Source organism: Chinchilla lanigera, unplaced genomic scaffold, assembly GCF_000276665.1.
Source record: "Chinchilla lanigera isolate Chin_1 unplaced genomic scaffold, ChiLan1.0 scaffold00027, whole genome shotgun sequence".
Lineage (NCBI taxonomy): Eukaryota > Metazoa > Chordata > Mammalia > Rodentia > Chinchillidae > Chinchilla > Chinchilla lanigera.
In genome coordinates this window covers 1,654,352-1,671,001 of record NW_004955428.1, presented here as the reverse complement: position 1 = coordinate 1,671,001, position 16,650 = coordinate 1,654,352, and the positions used below count along the sequence as shown (strand labels likewise).

Here is a 16,650-nt window from a genome sequence, read left to right as displayed (position 1 = left end):
GCCTGGCTCGGGCCAGTGCTATGATTTCCTCACTTTTTCAAGCACTAAATTTGGTAGTGACAGGGAGAAAAAACTTTCTTGCAATTTTTGCAGGTATCACGTGCATGCAAGACAGGAACTGGATTTAAAAGTCTGCATTCTTCACTGCAGACATCAGAATCTGGAGCATGCTATTATAGCCACAGTTGGAAAAATTGATTTCCTCTTACTCAGAACGCTTGGTGAGGGTCAGACCTTGTTTTTTCTCCTGCTTTGCTGTCTGCATAAGCACTTTTGTTCAAACCTCTTCTTCTAGGGACTCAATTTCCCTGTCTGTAAAAATACCCCTGTCCAGGGGTACCCTGGAGGCATTATTTTCTAAGTTCTTCATTACCTGAGAGCACGATTTTGAAAATTGACTTTATGTTTGCAAAACATAACTAATTCTCTGTGGAGCCATAATTGGGTATATGCAAAGTATTAGTGCTGTGAGAATTATTTCACAGGTTACCATTTTTGAGCCTTGACTAGTAATTTTGTAGTTGTGCTGGGTTTACAGTATTTTCTCAGAAGGTCATCCACTGAGATTGTATGTCTAGACTCTCAGGAGGACGCTACTCAAAGCCACATCCTTTGGCAGTGTCCTCAGTCATGAAGCTGAATCTAATAATGGACTCCTAACCTCCATGGACCCACTTCGTGTGTGGGATTGGCCCCATTATCTGGAGCACACGAATGCAGTGTTCCTATGATGGTTTTCTTGCTGGACACTTTGCACAGCAAGGAAGTTGCTAATGAGTAGCTTGGCTGGACAACAAGACATTTTCCATGCCTGCACGGTGGCTCGCTCATTCTTCTTGTTTCTCCGGCAGGTTCATCAGCACCAGGACCGGGGAGAGACCTTCCAGTGCCAGCTCTGCCCTTTCACTTCCTCCCGCCACTTCAGCCTGAAACTCCACATGCGTTGCCATCAGCACTTCCTGAGGACAGAAGCCAAGGTGAAGGAGGAGATCCCAGACCCAGATGTCAAGGGATCTCCCCACCTCAGTGACAGTGGCTGCTTGGGGCAGCAAAGGGAAGGAGGAGGGACAGAGCTAGTGGGGACCGTGATGACGTCTAACACTCCAGAGAGGACTAGCCAGGGTGGGGCTGGCGTCTCGCCTTTGCTGGTGAAGGAGGAACCCAAGGAAGATAACGGCCTGCCCACCTCCTTTACCCTGAACGCTGCCGACAGGCCCGCCAACCACACAAAGCTGAAAGACCCCTCCGAATATGTGGCCAGCAGTGCGGCCGCATTGTTCAGCCAGGACATCTCTGTTAAGATGGCGTCTGATTTTCTCATGAAGCTGTCAGGTACTTGAATAGGGTTGTACTTCTCTCTCCCTCCCTCTGTCTCTCTCTCTCCTTTTCTCTACCAGTATCTGTAAAATAAGCTGGTAGGACTAGAAGACTTCAAGTTCCCCTTAATTTGAACAGTCTGAACTTTTGTTAAGTTTCTTCTCTCTTTATCTGTCTCTCTCAGTAATCTTTTAGAAGTAGGCCTTGCTTTGGCTTGGGTCTCAGAACAATAGAGATTGTTGATTTCCTTCTGTCCCCCCCTCCCCCCCCCCCCGCTTCCCCGCTGTGTGGGTTCCAACTGTGGGGGGTAAAGGTCATAGGTTTGAGCCAGGTCTGGGCCAGCTGCTTTGTGTGACCTTGAGGCCTGTTTAATTTGTCTCTCCTGCACCGGTTTCTCCAGAGTACTTGCATGTGAAATTCCTTATTTGGCACTATTCAAGTTCTTTGCTGTCTTAATTTGAAATATTTTTGAGAGCCATAGTATAGATAGAGATTACCATGAGGAACTACAGATGTTTAAAATTTGAGCAAATGATAGAGATTGTCTTTATGAGTTTTTTTTTCAAGATTTCTTTTGTGTGTGAGTGTGGGTAAAGTTTATTTATTATGGTAAATATACTGAACGTAAAGTTTACCATTTTAACCATTTTTAGGTGTACAGCTCAGTGGTATTAATACATTTGGCTTGTTGTACAACCGTTACCACCATCCAGCTTGAGAACTTTTGCATCTTCCCAAATTGTACTCTTTCAACAACAAATCCTCAGCTCCTGGTAACCATTTTACCTTCTCTGTGAATTTGACTCTTTGAGCTATCTCATGTAAAGGGAAATTTTTTTAAAACGTTCTCTAAACATTTCTTTTCCAACTTCCCCAATTCCCTTGGAAAGCAAGGTGATGTATAAATTTAAAAAATGCTTTCTTACTAATTAATATCACTTTCCTCACCACCAGATAATACGTATGTCTTTGGGGTCATTTTTTCCTAATGCTTTTGATTAAGTAACGATGTTTAACAAGGTGGAAAGATGTCAGGTGGTTTTTTTTTTTTTACTCTCTTTTGGAACAGTACTTTGTTATGGGACTGTGATGCTGCTCATTATAATTTTAAAAATATGGTTTTAAATTTTACAGGAGTTGTAGAGGGTGGGGAAAGGTCGGTGGAGAACTGGTTCTGTCTCTCTGTTGAAGGTGGCAGGCCCCAGGATGATTTCCAAATGCCATTTCAGCCCTTTGGAGATTGACAATACCCTTTAAGTGGAGAATAATTGGTCACCGCCTTCCTTTAAATGGGCTGTGAGTCGCATTTCACTAAATGTCATTGCCAGGTGAAAGAGAGGCTGAGTTTCATTCTGAAGTTTTATTGCTCGTGACAATGGGGGTCTCTCAGAATGTCCCCTCACCCCAGATCTTTACCCCTTGACAGTGGGAGACCCGAGTTGGAAGGAATGCGGGGATGGAAAATGAGGCGTCGCAGAAACGAAAGCAAGAGGGAAGGAGAAGGGGAAACGACAGGGAAACACACCAGTGTGCAGGAGGGAGGAAGCCCCACACTGTGAGTGGCCGGTCCCAGGATTTAACTGCATCTGACCAAGGCATTGATAAGCTATAGGTTCTCTGCTCCGCTTCCTCCAACTCAGGGAAAATATGACTTTAGAGACTTTGAGTTTTATAGGTAAAATTATTTTTTAATATAGGCTAAACACGAGTCCCTCCCCTGTTGCTGCCCTGATCCTTCAAGATGTCACCCACAGGGGAACACTGCTTCTTCCTGGATGGTCTTGCCTACCAATATGATAGCAAAAGGGCCTCTTTCCGGGCTCTTGTGCAACTCTAGAGAAGAAACAAACGACAGGTTCACTTCGCCTCGCTTAGAATGGTGGACATTTCCTTACTCAACAGAGAGGGGCAAACTAAGTGGGGGGAATATCTCTTAATAAGGTGTTGTTCACTTCATGACTCCAGGGATTTTCTTTAACTCTGAAGGAAAGAGAGGAGGGAGGTGGGCAGTTTGATCATCGCATAAAACACTGGTGCATGATACGCGACTCCTGCTGGGATCAGCTCTGAGTTCTCCCCGTCAGGCGTGGGGCTGTAATTAGCTCCAGCCCCAATCTCAGGGAGAAGAAGAGAAGGCTTTCGGCTGCTTGGAGTCAGCTCTGCAAATAACAGAGACAGAGGGAAGAAGAGGCCAGTTCACAGGTTGGGGTGAAGCACTGTGCACCAAAGCTTCTATTGTGATCTGTTTTTTCAGTTAGCTATTGATGGGGAGTTGTTTATGGTTTGGCAGTGGGAGTATTTACTGACTGATCAATTGGCATAAGAAAACAGATAACAAATGCACACTATTTATGCAAAAGGCCCATGCAGCTATTTTATGGTGGCTTACTAGAGGTCCTGAAACCTGACTTGTATGCACGGTTACCTAGCAACCTGTTATAAAGTCACCGGGGAGTGAGATGCATCAGTAATTTTTTGTGTGTGCATATTTGGATGTAAATGTAAACTTGGTGACTGTGGCAGTGCAGCCCACGGGAGGAGAAGGTACGTTAAAAGCAAGGAATACATTTCCTGCGGGAATTTTTTTTTCTTGTTTTCCCCACTAACAATCTGGTTGGTCAGTCCTTACAATTGATAGCTGCTTTCACTGTGGGACCCTACCTGGTCTTCTGTGGACATGATTCAGGGACAAAAAAGGCCAAATCCCAGGGAGCTGTGGCTGGGTTTCTAGCTCTTCCTGTCCTCAAATGGAGTGAGCTGGTATTAGCCTCAGGCCCTGCCCCTTGGTGTCATAACGGCGCCATTGTTCTTGCACAGAATTTTTTTCACTGGGCTCTGTCCGTGCACCTGCTGGTACGATAGGGTGCAGCTGTTTGTGGGCACCGAGTCTGGGAGTCTTTGTGCCAGCCAGATCACTGTCTGTAAAACTGGAGCACAGTGACAAATTCAAGTGTGTAGACACCTACTTGTTTCCAAAAGAGAAATAGAAAACACTTGATGCTTTCTTGCCTGGGTATTAAGGGGAGTCTTTCTTGCTCTTTTAATTTAAACCTAAGCATAAAGATGGCTGAATTGGAACCCAAAAAGATTCAAAAATTGCTGGGTGGAATGCTATTTTAAATGGTCTCAAAACCCACCTTTCACCCTTGGCCCCATTTGGACATTTCCTTGTGTACCTGACTGAAAAAAAAAAAAATCCTTCTCCAAATGATCAGCTCTCTCCCTCTGAGCCCAAGATCTACATCCTTGGATCCTCAAAGGTGAATAATGTTGCCTACATCTGGGCATCCCGTCATCCCTGTGATGCCCTATATCCGGGCATCCCAGGCTCAGCATCACAGGGATGCTCACTGCCAGATTAAGGAAACAGCAGGGGACTATACCTACTACTGTGTGGGTTGAGGAGAGAAAAATAATTTTGTAGACTTGGCTTCGGGTTTTGACCTGGAGGCAGGCCTCACAAGACTAGGGCTTTGCATGTTTACATAGATCTTTCTGGAAGCCAGAAGACTTAGGCAGATCATTACATGACAGGGCAACCGATCCAGGGGTCACATGCCTAGGGGTGTGCTGGGGAGAGGTGCTCAGCCAACCATGGGAAGCTTGCATTCCTGCTGGCCCCCACAGCCTGCAGCAGTTCTTAACCTCCACCGCAGGTTACACTTACCTGGGGAGTTTTTGTAAAATGCCAGGGCCTAGAAATTATTATTTAATTGGTCTGGGATAGGCCTGAGACAGTGGTATTTTCTCTACAATCCTCCAATGATTCTAATATGTAGCCAGGACAGAAGACCACTGATATGGAATAGAAATGTGATATCTGGCACAGTAGTTTTTGAGTGTAGCTGTGGGTTTTCTGAGTTGTTTTCAGCCTCAGACCGTGAAGTCCGGGTAGCTCAGTGGTACAAGCTAGGTCTAGGGCATTTCACAGTAGGTGGAGGTTAACATGGAGGCCTGTGGGAATCATATTCATTGAATGCCTTTGTTGCTCTCCTGAGGCCTTCAAACAGGAGACTTGGTCCAATGTGAAGATCTCAACACTCAATTCAGCACATCAAGGAACTGGGAAGATCATCATTAAAAGCCTGATTAAATGTTGCCTACAACCCTCTTACATCATTTCTCTTTCTGCAAACTACACTTTTCAAGATATAAAATTTAATTCTAACTCTCCAAATTATAACTAAATAGTTGACAGAAACTTGGCACTTCCCTCGCTGGCAAGGAATATCTTTTTGTCCCTGGTTTTCCAAAATAAAAAGATAGAAGTCATTTCAACTATTTTTAATCTGGAAACTGGCAAAAATTTTATACCGTCTCCCACAGCATATTAATTTCATAAAATTGATACCAAAATAAATTTAACTGGGAGAAATGGACTCTTGAAAGCAGAAATGGACTAACTCTGGGACTTCTAGCTTCGCAGAGTTAGTTTGCGAACCAGTGGGTGCATACACTAAAGTTGTTTTTGATTTATTAGAAGCTTGGCCACAAGATAGCAGAGGTTTTCCTGTAGAAGGGGTGCTGGTTAAGGGTTTGTGTCAGATCTTGTGGTTTCCCCTGTGCTTTTGTTCTGCACCGTCCATCTATGTCACGAGATTGGCTGCATCTGCAGTTATAAGATGGCTTATGTAGGGGCTGGGGATTTAGCTCAGTGGCAAAAGCACCTGCCTGGCAAGCGCAAGGTCGTGAGTTCGGTTCCCGGTACCGGAGAAAAACAAAAACAAAAACAAAAACAAAAAAAACAAAGATGGCTTATGTATAAATGGCAGCTTCCTGGCTAGAGAAGCAGGGTCAGGAGATAGCCACTGAGCCAAGTCCTTTTTGCCTGGTGATTCTGATTGGCTTCATGTGAAGCATCTAAACAACTGAGCTTTCTTCCAAGTAAATGCCAGCCTTGTGCCATTCACGCATAAGACTACAGTGCCAGTGCCGTATCCAGGGGCGCTCTCCCACTCCCATGCCTGGGTGTGTGTTCCCCAACTGGTCTGCAGTATTTTTGACAACCTCTCTTTGCGTCTTCAGTTTGGTCCTTCTTTTAGTCCCGCCTTCTTTTCCTCGCGATGAACATGCACTGATCATGTGACTAAAATTCCTCGTGGGAGCAGCTGCATGTGAGTGCCTTCATGTGCAGACAGCCTGAATGCCCTTGTGAAACCCTGGTTTTATTGAACTTGGTGACTCATATGGGAGGGAGGCCCTGACTCTTTGCTGCTGTTTGTGACTTACTTTATGAGACTAATCATAGTCTCATAAAGAAGGGGACAGGCATGTATGGGGAGGACAGGGAAGGTGCACATGCAGGTGTTCGAACTGGCGTGGTGGGAGACTTTCTGATATTTACCCATTGTATATTTGTTTATGTTATGTAATGCTTACTCTGTGCCTTTTTGTCCTTTTGAACCTGATAACAACCCCATAGCTGGGTGGTAGTACTATTCCCATTTAACAGATGAGGAAGCCAAGAATCAGGTTAAAGGTCTTACCCCAATTCACCCAGCTAATAATTGGCCAGACTGGGATTCTAATCCAGGCAATGTGGTTCCAGCCTTCCCTGACCCAAGCTCTGTGCATCCCAGATTACAAGGTAGAGAAGCAGCGAAACAGGAAGTTGGCTCTGTTCTCTGCCCTTTTCGAGGTAGGGTTAGCAGGAATCTCCAGCACGGAGCCTTTCTCTGAACGCTGTGCGGCAGACATTTCTAGAAGTTTGTTTGTTTGTTTGTTGTGATGCTGGGGATTGAACCCAGAGCCTTACGCATGCTGGGCAAATGCTCTACCCCTGAGCCACACCCCAGTCTTGACAAGCTGTATTAATATTTCAGACTTCTTTGGGAACATTTAGTATAAACAGAGTAGTAACAGTAAGGCCATCTTACATTTGTGTAGAACTTTAAAGTGTACAGTATTTTTCCAAACACATTATGTCATAATACACATATGGATGAGGCATCCAAGACTTGAGGGAAAAAAACTAGAAAAGGGTAATGATCTTTCTTTCCTCACTGTGCTCATACCTAATTTCAAAATTGCCATTACAATAATTTTTTCTCACAGTAGACTCTTGAGAAAATTTATCAAAGTCTTGTACCTGGCAAACCAAAACTAAGTCATTTTCTTTCTCGTAGAAGGGTGTTTTCTTCTGTTTACTACTGTGGTTGTTATTGCTGCTGCTTTTTCTGCTATGTGAAGAGCTATCATTAATCAGATGTGTTTGCAGGGAGCCAGGCACTGTGCCAACCTCTTCATGTAATTTCTCATTTAACCCTCACCACAGCCTGGTGGGGTCAAGGATATTAAACCTATTTTATAGATGAGGAAGCTGAGACTTGAAGGTTCCAGCTACAAGAAAGGGAGCAAAGATTCAGCTCTGCTTAACTGCAAAGGCTTGGCTCATGACCACTTAATTAGCTATTACCTAATTTTTATTTCTCAGTTGAGCAAACTGTCTTTTGACCTCCATCTGCTTCACTGTTTATTTTCCTTGGCTTCAAATCATGGCATCATTTCTAATGCATGTGCTTTTAGTCACTACAGTACTCCAGCTAAATCTGGGGGAAGAGGTCTTCAAAATGTGTCTGCAGCCCATCCTTGGACATGTAGCCTTTACCTCACACCTAGACAGCTTGTCCAAGTTCACCTGTTCCGGCTCCCTTTCATCCCGGCACCCCAGCCCACCCTCAGACTCCAAAGCATTTCTGACAGATGGACTGGCTCCTTTCTACTAAGCAACCAGCTCCTCTCCCCTCTCAAGAAAAATGTAGGCGTCACCTGGGGCATAGACACACCCCTCTCATTTACCATCTCCATCTTCTGTCTTCTTTCTCCTCGGGTCTGAACATTTGAACAGTGAGGTTGCAAATATATCCTCCTCTTGGGAGGAGCTGCCGGCACCCTGCAGAGGGCTGGGCGTCGGGGAGCCAATCACTGGGGCTGTTCGTGGTCCACCGTAGCACCTAGTTCTTCACACCCTGGGTGAGTCACACTGATGAAAATCATTTAGAAACTGAACTGTGAACCAGAAAGTCAGCACATTAATTTCAAACAAGTGCTGCAGTCACAGGAGATGTCATTTGGGCCATGGTCCCCAAACAACCTTGGAATGATATTGTCCAACCTTTTCTCCCTTCTGGACTCTGTGCAGGTCACTCCATTGCTGACCCTATATTTCATTCTTCAAATGTGTTAATAGCATGACTTTAAAATTTAAAATACAGCTTTCTTTCACATGTACTCAAGGCTTGATGGGTTTTCCAGGACCCGTCCTTCCTGCCGTTGACAAGGGAGATATCCTATCTGTTAAGCGCATGACCGCAGACGGTCACTTTTGCTCATTATGTGCAGGTTTTAGTAATTTAGTTCATGAGAAAAAACTTAGGCATTTCAGAGTTCATGAGGCATTGTTCACTGTTTTCGCCCTTGACCCTTCTCCTCATGGGGGCCCTTCTGGCTCCCCTGCTTGGGCTCCCTGTCCACAATCACAGCTGTCATGTGGGATCTCAGCAGGATTGATTTGGGTAGCTAGATCCTGAACTGTAGCCAAGGCTTAACCCAGGTGAGGATTAATGAGAAATATGAGATGGTTAAAATTTCACTAAACACTAATTATAAAGTGATTTAAAGCAAATTAAAGAGCAAGATTTAAAAATACTTAGCTAATGTTTTAAACATTCTATTTGCATACAGCATGCTTAACATTTAAAAGGAGTATTCGACTATTATTAATTATTGTTTAATGAAATCATGGCCTTTCTTAATGATTTCAGAAGGCAATTTATTTTTTTCACTTAAAGTGCACCAAATTGTTGAAAAACGTCCCAAGCCCCCAGCTTGTGCGTGTGTACTTACATACTACTTAACAAAGCAGTTTGGACAGATATAGCAGCACCAGTTCATAATCTGCAAAACTCAACTCTGGTTCTGGTGCTGTCATAAACAACTATGTGGTTTTACAAAGGTCATATTATTCTCCAAGCCTGTGTTTTCTTATTGTAAAATAAGCAAGTAGAAAGGAGTAATGGTTTTCATTGTTTGTTTTTTAAACTTTGAATCCATTTATTCTCAAACAAAATCTTACAGGCAGTCTCAATATGTAAAACTTGTAGTGGAAGATGTGTTTTTAAATATACCTTTTTTTAATTCATATTTTTTGTATTCATTTATTTTTAAAAACCAAGCAGCTAGAAGAAGTTACTCTCATGTTATGGGGTAAGATCTTTATAGCAGGGTTATTGTCTAGTGTGTTTCTAAATTTTTTTAGTGATTGTAGCAACCAGAAGTACTGCTTGACACAAGAAGTCATGACAGATGGAAGCGTATTTTTAAGAAATTATCTTGTAATCTCAGGATCCCTTTAATTATATTTACTCAGATACTGGGAAGAAGAGTACAATAATACAAAGTTTCTGCTTCAGAAGTGACAACAGTTAGCAACTGCCTTCATTCCTTTCAATCAAAGGCAGACAAAAAGCATCTAAAACTTACGATATGCACTGAAGCCATCCATAATTCTATATGAACTATTTGGTTATTATCCAGTTAATATCATTTGGAAAATGTACTTACTTGCTTTAGGTCTTAAATTCTTAATCTGCAAAATGGAGATAACATTAAGAGCTACCCCAAATGGTCTTTGTAAGGACCAGATAAATTAATCCAGGTGAACAGTCAAGTTGAACAGTCAGCAGTTTCTCCTGGCTCACGTTATGATAAATCCAGCTATATCTGTGTCTCTGTGTATGTCTGTCTGTCTTTCTTGTCTGTTGGCTATGATCAGAAGCTGCCCCAGAGCAAATACTCTTCAGTCTGTCCTGGCATTTAATTCAAGACAGGTATGTCCAAAGGACAGGTGATAAGGTCTGGAGAAATTTTTTGTATTCCCAGCTGGTAGGAGCTACTGGTATCTGGTGGGCAGAGATCAGGGGCACTGGCAAACGTCCTGTGATGTACAAGACAAGTATCCTTTCAGCAAGTTATCCAGTCCAGAGCATCGGTGCTACTGAGGTTGTGAAATTGGTTTAAGGCATGCATAAAATTCTAGTGGTACTAAATTGTACACTTTTCCATGAACATGCATACACACGCCTGGAGTTTTTGAAAGACTGGTGAATGCAAAGCCAACTACTTCCTTATTAATGACTTACTATTACAAGTCTAAGACTCCTGTGACAGTGGGAAAAACTGCACTATACGGACTGCACACACAGAATTAACACGAGTGAACAGTTAGTGGTTTCTGCAGTGAGTTGACCTGTTATGTATAACGCTGCTCAGGATGCACATGTTAAAATTAGATTCTAAATCAACTCAAGAATAATTTTAAAAACTTAAATATGATAGAGACATTGGTTGGAACCCAGACGCATATCCTAGGGTACCTTGGAACACTGTTCAAACACTATTGATCTGTGATCCCTTTCAGGTCCAAAACTGTGGCTATGGTTGAGGGTGAGGAAACACAATTCTCCTGGTTTTACTTTTTCACAGAGTGGCTCCACATTTACCAGATTGCCAGACTCGAAACTGCAAGAGAGCTTGGCCTTATTCATCTCAAGGGAAGGTGTCATTTTCCGTCACCAGTGGGTTAAGGTGGGAGCATTCCTGCTGCAGTCCTTTTCTTCTCTTCTGTCCTCTTAGTCAAGTCTTCACAAGATTTTTTCCTATCAGAAAATGTCCCTTCCCTTCAGGTGACATCAGCTTTCCATTTCTCATTAGCGACACTTAGTTCACTCTGTGTCATTTATTTTCCAAAGCCCATGGTCCGGCTGCTTAGATTAGTGTCCTTCGTGACAGTGTCCAGTATCTCAGAGAGGAAGGAGAGAACTGAAGTGCATTTTCAGCCAGAAGCTCCAGATCCAGCAGCTCTGTGAGCTTGGGTGCCAGAGTGCTGTAGCCTCCTGGGCCCTCTACTTCCTCCCCTGTAAACTAAAGGAAGTAGGAACCGCCATCTTCTGTGGTTGGTGGAAGGCTCAGTCCTTGTGTAATCATTCAGATGCTTGTGTGTGCTATTACTAAAACAAATCGTGGTCTGTAAGAAAGTCACACACCGCTCTCCCATTGAGAAAGGAGGCTTAGAAGGACTCTCTGTGTGAGTGGTGACCATCTTACTGTAAAGAGGGAGTTCTTTTACAGCTTATTCATGCCTACCTTTTAGAATGAGACAATTAGAATCACTTTGCTCGGTGGCTTTCCCACATTTGTCTTTATCTTGAATCGTTTATATATCCTCAGAGAAGCTGATCTCGAAGTGGCTACCCAACGCCATCAAGTACATGAACTTGGGGATGTGCATAATTTAGAATCAGAGTGGCTCAGCTCCTAAAATGTTTGGAACAAGCAGCGAGAGACGAGGCCTCTTGATTAGTGGGGCTTCCTCGCTGTGTTCAGAGTGGAGTGTCTGGCAACTTTAAGACACATAAACAGAAGTCCAGGCAGGTGCTGTGAAAACTCTTCATGAGTCAAGCTCCATATGTACACATATGGAGCTCCTGTGTTAGGGATGGGAATGAAAATTGTTGCTTTTAGCAATTTCCCCAAAGAAAAAGAAAACATCTTTAACTCTATCTTGGTCTGCATGTGTTTTTTTTATAGTAGGATAATTAAAAAGATAGTAATTATGCAATCATATTAATTATAAAATACAGGCTCTGTGTATTACTCTCAATGTAAATATTTCTGGTAGCTGTAAGAAAGCAAGCTAACCTTCATATTTGTATTTTTACATCTTCTATTTTGACCCAAATGTTTGGGAAATTGAAACTTGGGTGAATGAGTATTGCCCACATTTTTCTCTTATATCATTTAGCTATATTATATATCCTCATCACCTTACACTTTTATGCCATTCATGACATAGTCAGAATGAAAATGAGGTATGTAGTACCTTGCAAGTCTATTATCCAGCAGCAGGTAGCTTGCTGACTATTTTAAGTGTCTTCTTGAAGCCTGTTAAATCCAGGTTGTGCTAACAATGCTAAATATCTTTTCTCCCTCTAAATAAATGTCAGGTAGCATGTATTCTTCCTAGTGCTCTAGAATCCACCCAGACGTTCAGAGAGAACCCACTTAGTGGCTGCTGTCTGTGGAAGTTGGGATTTGTTTCTAGTCTCAGTATTTTATCTCTTCCATAGCCGCATCTATGAATGTTAAAATATTTTTAATAAAAGGTATAGCACAAGCATTTTTGAAATATGTAACCATTCAGTTTAAATTATTCCTTCCTAAAGCATCAAAGACACAGACATAACAAACACACACTGATTACTGTGTCACGAATAACCAGGAAGCTCTTGGAAGAGGACTTTATGAATGTTCTAGAAGAAAGGCATAGGAAGAGGGCAAGCTGATGCCACAGCGCCAGACTGTCACCCTCTGTCCTCCTGGGCAGTGGTTGGAAATCATCAAGAAGAGAAGTGTGCTAAGTGAACAGGGTCCTTGTGGGAATGACTGCCCCCATTATGGATGTCACTGCATTACAGATGATCATTCCCTTTGGTTTAGAGTTTAATGACGTTGTCTCAAAGGGCTAGACTGTAAGCACTTTCCTTGAAATTTTTGCCCCCCCCTTTAGTAATGCTAGAGGCCAAGATACTATTCAGAGGCATTTCAGTCAAGCTGCAGTCTTGGGGGCTGTCTTAGTCACCTTCCTGGTCGCTGAGACGCAATACCTGATACCTGCAACTTAAAGGAAGAGAGGTGGATTTTGGCTCACAGATTATAGAGGTTCTAGTCCGTGGTCCACTGGCTCCAAGGCAGGGTGGCCTGGCACAAAGGCATGGCAGAAGAGAAGGTGCTCATGTCATGGAGCTAGGGAAGCAACAAGTCCAGGGAGGAGCCAGGAAGGGAGATAAGACTTTCTGGGTCGCGCCCACAGTGACCCCACCTCCTGACAGCAAGGCATCTATCAGCCCCCATAATCCATTCACTTTCCAAAGGCTCCACTTATGATCTCACGCGGCTTTGGGGTAACATCTAGTTATAAACCATCACAGTGACAAAGCTTTTAACCACATCTCATAGATCTTACCCCCAGTGTAATGGTTAGGTCCAGGGATAGCGTTTCTGATTGCTTTTGATGGCATTTGTAGAGTTTCTGATTGCTTTTGTAGAGTTCTTAAGTTTCTCTTCATCTCTGGTAATGTTGGAATGCCATCAGATGTCACTACTTTGGAACCAACGCATTTTATTCATTCTACAATTACATATTGTGCCCTATGTCCAAGGCACCGTTTGACATACTTAACATACATCAGCATTAACACCAGTGCCTTCAGTAGCGGTAAACCTATGGTACACGTGTCACTGCAGGCTGTTTGTATCATCGAAAGCTCTGAATGGTTCGCCATCACTGAGTACCTTCATGAAGCTGACCTAGGAGTTGAGAGAACAGACTATAAATGACTAACATAATAAACTGAAAAGGTGTTATAGTAAACCTGCTAAGGCTGCCATAACCAAATAATGTTCACTGTCTTAAACAATAGAAATTGTTTCTGTTGTTGGAGGTTAGAAATCTAAGATCAAGTTGTCAGCAGGTTTGGTTTCTCCCAAGACCTCCTTTCCTGGTTTGCAGAGCTACCTTCTCACTCATGCTCACATGACCTCTCCGGGTATGTATGTTGCTGTCTCTGTCTCTTCTTACAAGGGACTGGGCACCTTGGATTAGGGCCCCACCCTCATGGCCTCCTTAAACAGTAGTCAATTCAGTGGAGACCCTAACTCAAATACATTCATGTTGGCAGGTTAAGAAGTGGTATAGTTTTATATTGAGGTCCCTCTAAAGCCTCGTGATACAGGCAGGGCTGTTGGAAGGTGCTTGGATTTTGTGGTGCCATTACCATTGACTAGCTGTTAGGAGGTAGGGGCTGGTGAGAGGAAGTGGGTCACTGTAGATGTGACCTGGAAGGTTATGTGTACCTCCCTTCCCAGTGCCTCTCTTGATTCTTTGCTTCCTGTCTATCATGCTAAGTGCAGCTTTCCTCTGCCCAGGCTCTTCTGCTGTGCTATTTCTGTGTTTAAGCCTGGTGTACATGGACCAGAACTTCTGAAATGTGAGCCCAAATAAACCTCTCCTCCTTTAAGTTTCAAGGTTGGGTATTATGTTCCAGTGACCAGAAAGTGACTGAGACGGGGCTTCAACATATGAACTTGAGGGGGAGGAGCACAGTTCTGTCTGTAACCGTATGTTAATAGATAAGTATTGTAGAGAGACTGGGAGTACAGTGGGGGTGGAGCTTGTAATTTTGAGCAAGGTGGTCGGGGTAGACCTTACTGGGCAGAGGGTATTTAAGCAGACGCTAAAGTGAAGTTTTATTCAAGTTTTGCTACAACACAGTGGCCAGAGGAGGTGTGGCGTAGTGGAGGAAGGTGAGGAGTACAGGGTGGGTGTGTAATGGACCTAGGTTCAAATCCAGCCTTGCTTCTGTTCGGTAGTGAAACTTACAAATTGTATATTAGCCCTTTGGGGTCCAGTTTCCAAATATTCTGGCCTGTGTGCACTGTGATTCCAAAATGCACATTCTTAGAGGGGCAGGAGATGGGATTAAAAACACCATGTACCATGTATTGGCCAGGAGTGAGAGGTATTTGCTCTGGGGACCCATTTGCATCTTTTTGTTTGTTAAAGTGGAATGGGCTAAAAGCTCATTCTATGAAGTAGGACTAAGAATTGTGTATCAGATGATCTCTTTCTCAAAAGACAAACATGTCCAGTATAACCAATCCATAGTTCCTATACTTGGACGCTGAAAGGGAGCCAGAGGCCTGTGACACTGAAGTAGAGGGAGCATGTCGCATCCTTCTGTTTGTTCCTGTGTAGTGTGTGGTGCAGTGGGGAAGGCCTGGCGTGGTGTAGCCAAGCCACAGTATCCCTCCCATAACCGGCCAGTTAGCCCTGCCCTGACCACACACTCCACACCAACTGGCCACGCTAAACATGGAAAAAGGACATTAGTGGAAAAACTGGTGAAATCTGAACAAAACCTGGGGTTTAGATCATAGCAATGTGAATTTCTTAGTTTGTCCTAGCAAATGCACAGTGATTATGGAAATTGTTAACCTCAGAGAACTCTGCAACTTCTCTGTAAATCCAAAAATCATTCCAAAATTTAAAGCAAATTGTTTTTCTTTAAAGAAGCCCATCTGGGGTATGGAGATGGCTTGGGCTACTGACACAGCACACAATGGCAAGTTCACACCTTGCTGTGCAAGGGTCAGCAGTGCCCATTTATAATAAGGCAAGAGTAGTATGTCTCTAGTTTTGAGCTTTTCTCACTGGCAAATTCTCCATCCTCAGTTTACCACCCCACCGAGGTTTTGGCTTTGGGTATTGCCTCTGACACTTGCCTTTATTCAACATGTGATGGCAGAATAATTGCCTGAAAACATTATTCTATGATAGGTTAGGCAGGGAGAGTGCTAATAGTTCAGGGAGGCTGCAACAGACACAGGAAAGAAGACATTTCGGGAAACCAAAGAAAACATGCCCACTTTGTAGAGGCAGCCCTTCTTAAGATATTCTAGGTTCAAAAGACTCCGAAGCCCACACCCTTCAGAGTCTGAGGCTCACAGAATGCATTGTATTTTTGTGCACTTTTGGCCAGGTTGATGTCCCTCCGGTTATTATCACAAGTGATTGTGTGTCCCATACTTCATTAAGTATGGGGGTAGCTCAGAGGGAAGTGGCCTTTGATATATGTTTATATAATCCATTTTTTTTCTTTTGACAGCTGCAAATCAGAAGGAGCCTATGAATCTTAATTTTAGAGTGAAAGAGGAACCCAAGGAAGAGGAAGCTCTAAGCACGACCTTGCCTCGGTCCAGCTACGTGTTCAGTCCAGAATCTGAAGTGGCAGCGCCAAGCATCTCTGAGGACACACTGAAGCCGCAGGAAGGGAAGGGAAATGTGCTAAGGCGGGACATGTCAGTCAAAGCTGCATCTGAACTTCTCATGAAACTCTCAGGTACCTGATATATTCTGAAATAGTCACATTCTCAACATTTCACTTACAAGCCAGCTGAACAGCTCCCTGCAAGGGTTTTAATTAACTTGATGATGACAATATTATAGTATTGTAAATTCAAGGAATGGTCAGGTTAATTGGCTTAAATGCTTGTGTTGCATGGATGAGTTTGTGTCTATCGGTTGTGTACCTGTGTTGTAAAATCCAGCTTTCTTTTCCTGAATATCACTGCCAATGGATGGAAACCTCTGCTGGTTTTCAAGATGATATAGGCCATAATTTTAAATGGGTTCTAATGACATTCACAGTGCTTCTGCTAATTGATCAAAATATCTATTATTGTCTAATGGAAGACTTTGCGACTTTTTTTGCTGTG

At 43.3% G+C, this 16,650-nt stretch overlaps 1 protein-coding gene across 8 annotated transcripts in view; it reads left to right on the top strand.

Annotated features, from left to right (window-relative positions):
• Znf827 (zinc finger protein 827) overlaps positions 1-16,650 on the top strand; it is a 172,885-nt gene that overhangs the window by 47,685 nt on the left and 108,550 nt on the right. For all 8 annotated transcript variants that reach the window (XR_001234441.1, XM_005386658.2, XM_013515315.1 and 5 more), the window contains exons 4-5: positions 852-1,332; positions 16,041-16,274. Coding sequence is in view for 7 of the 8 variants with exons in the window: in XM_005386658.2 (XP_005386715.1) it covers positions 852-1,332; positions 16,041-16,274 (715 nt within the window). In the remaining variant the exon portion in view is untranslated. The remainder of the gene's footprint in view (positions 1-851; positions 1,333-16,040; positions 16,275-16,650) is intronic.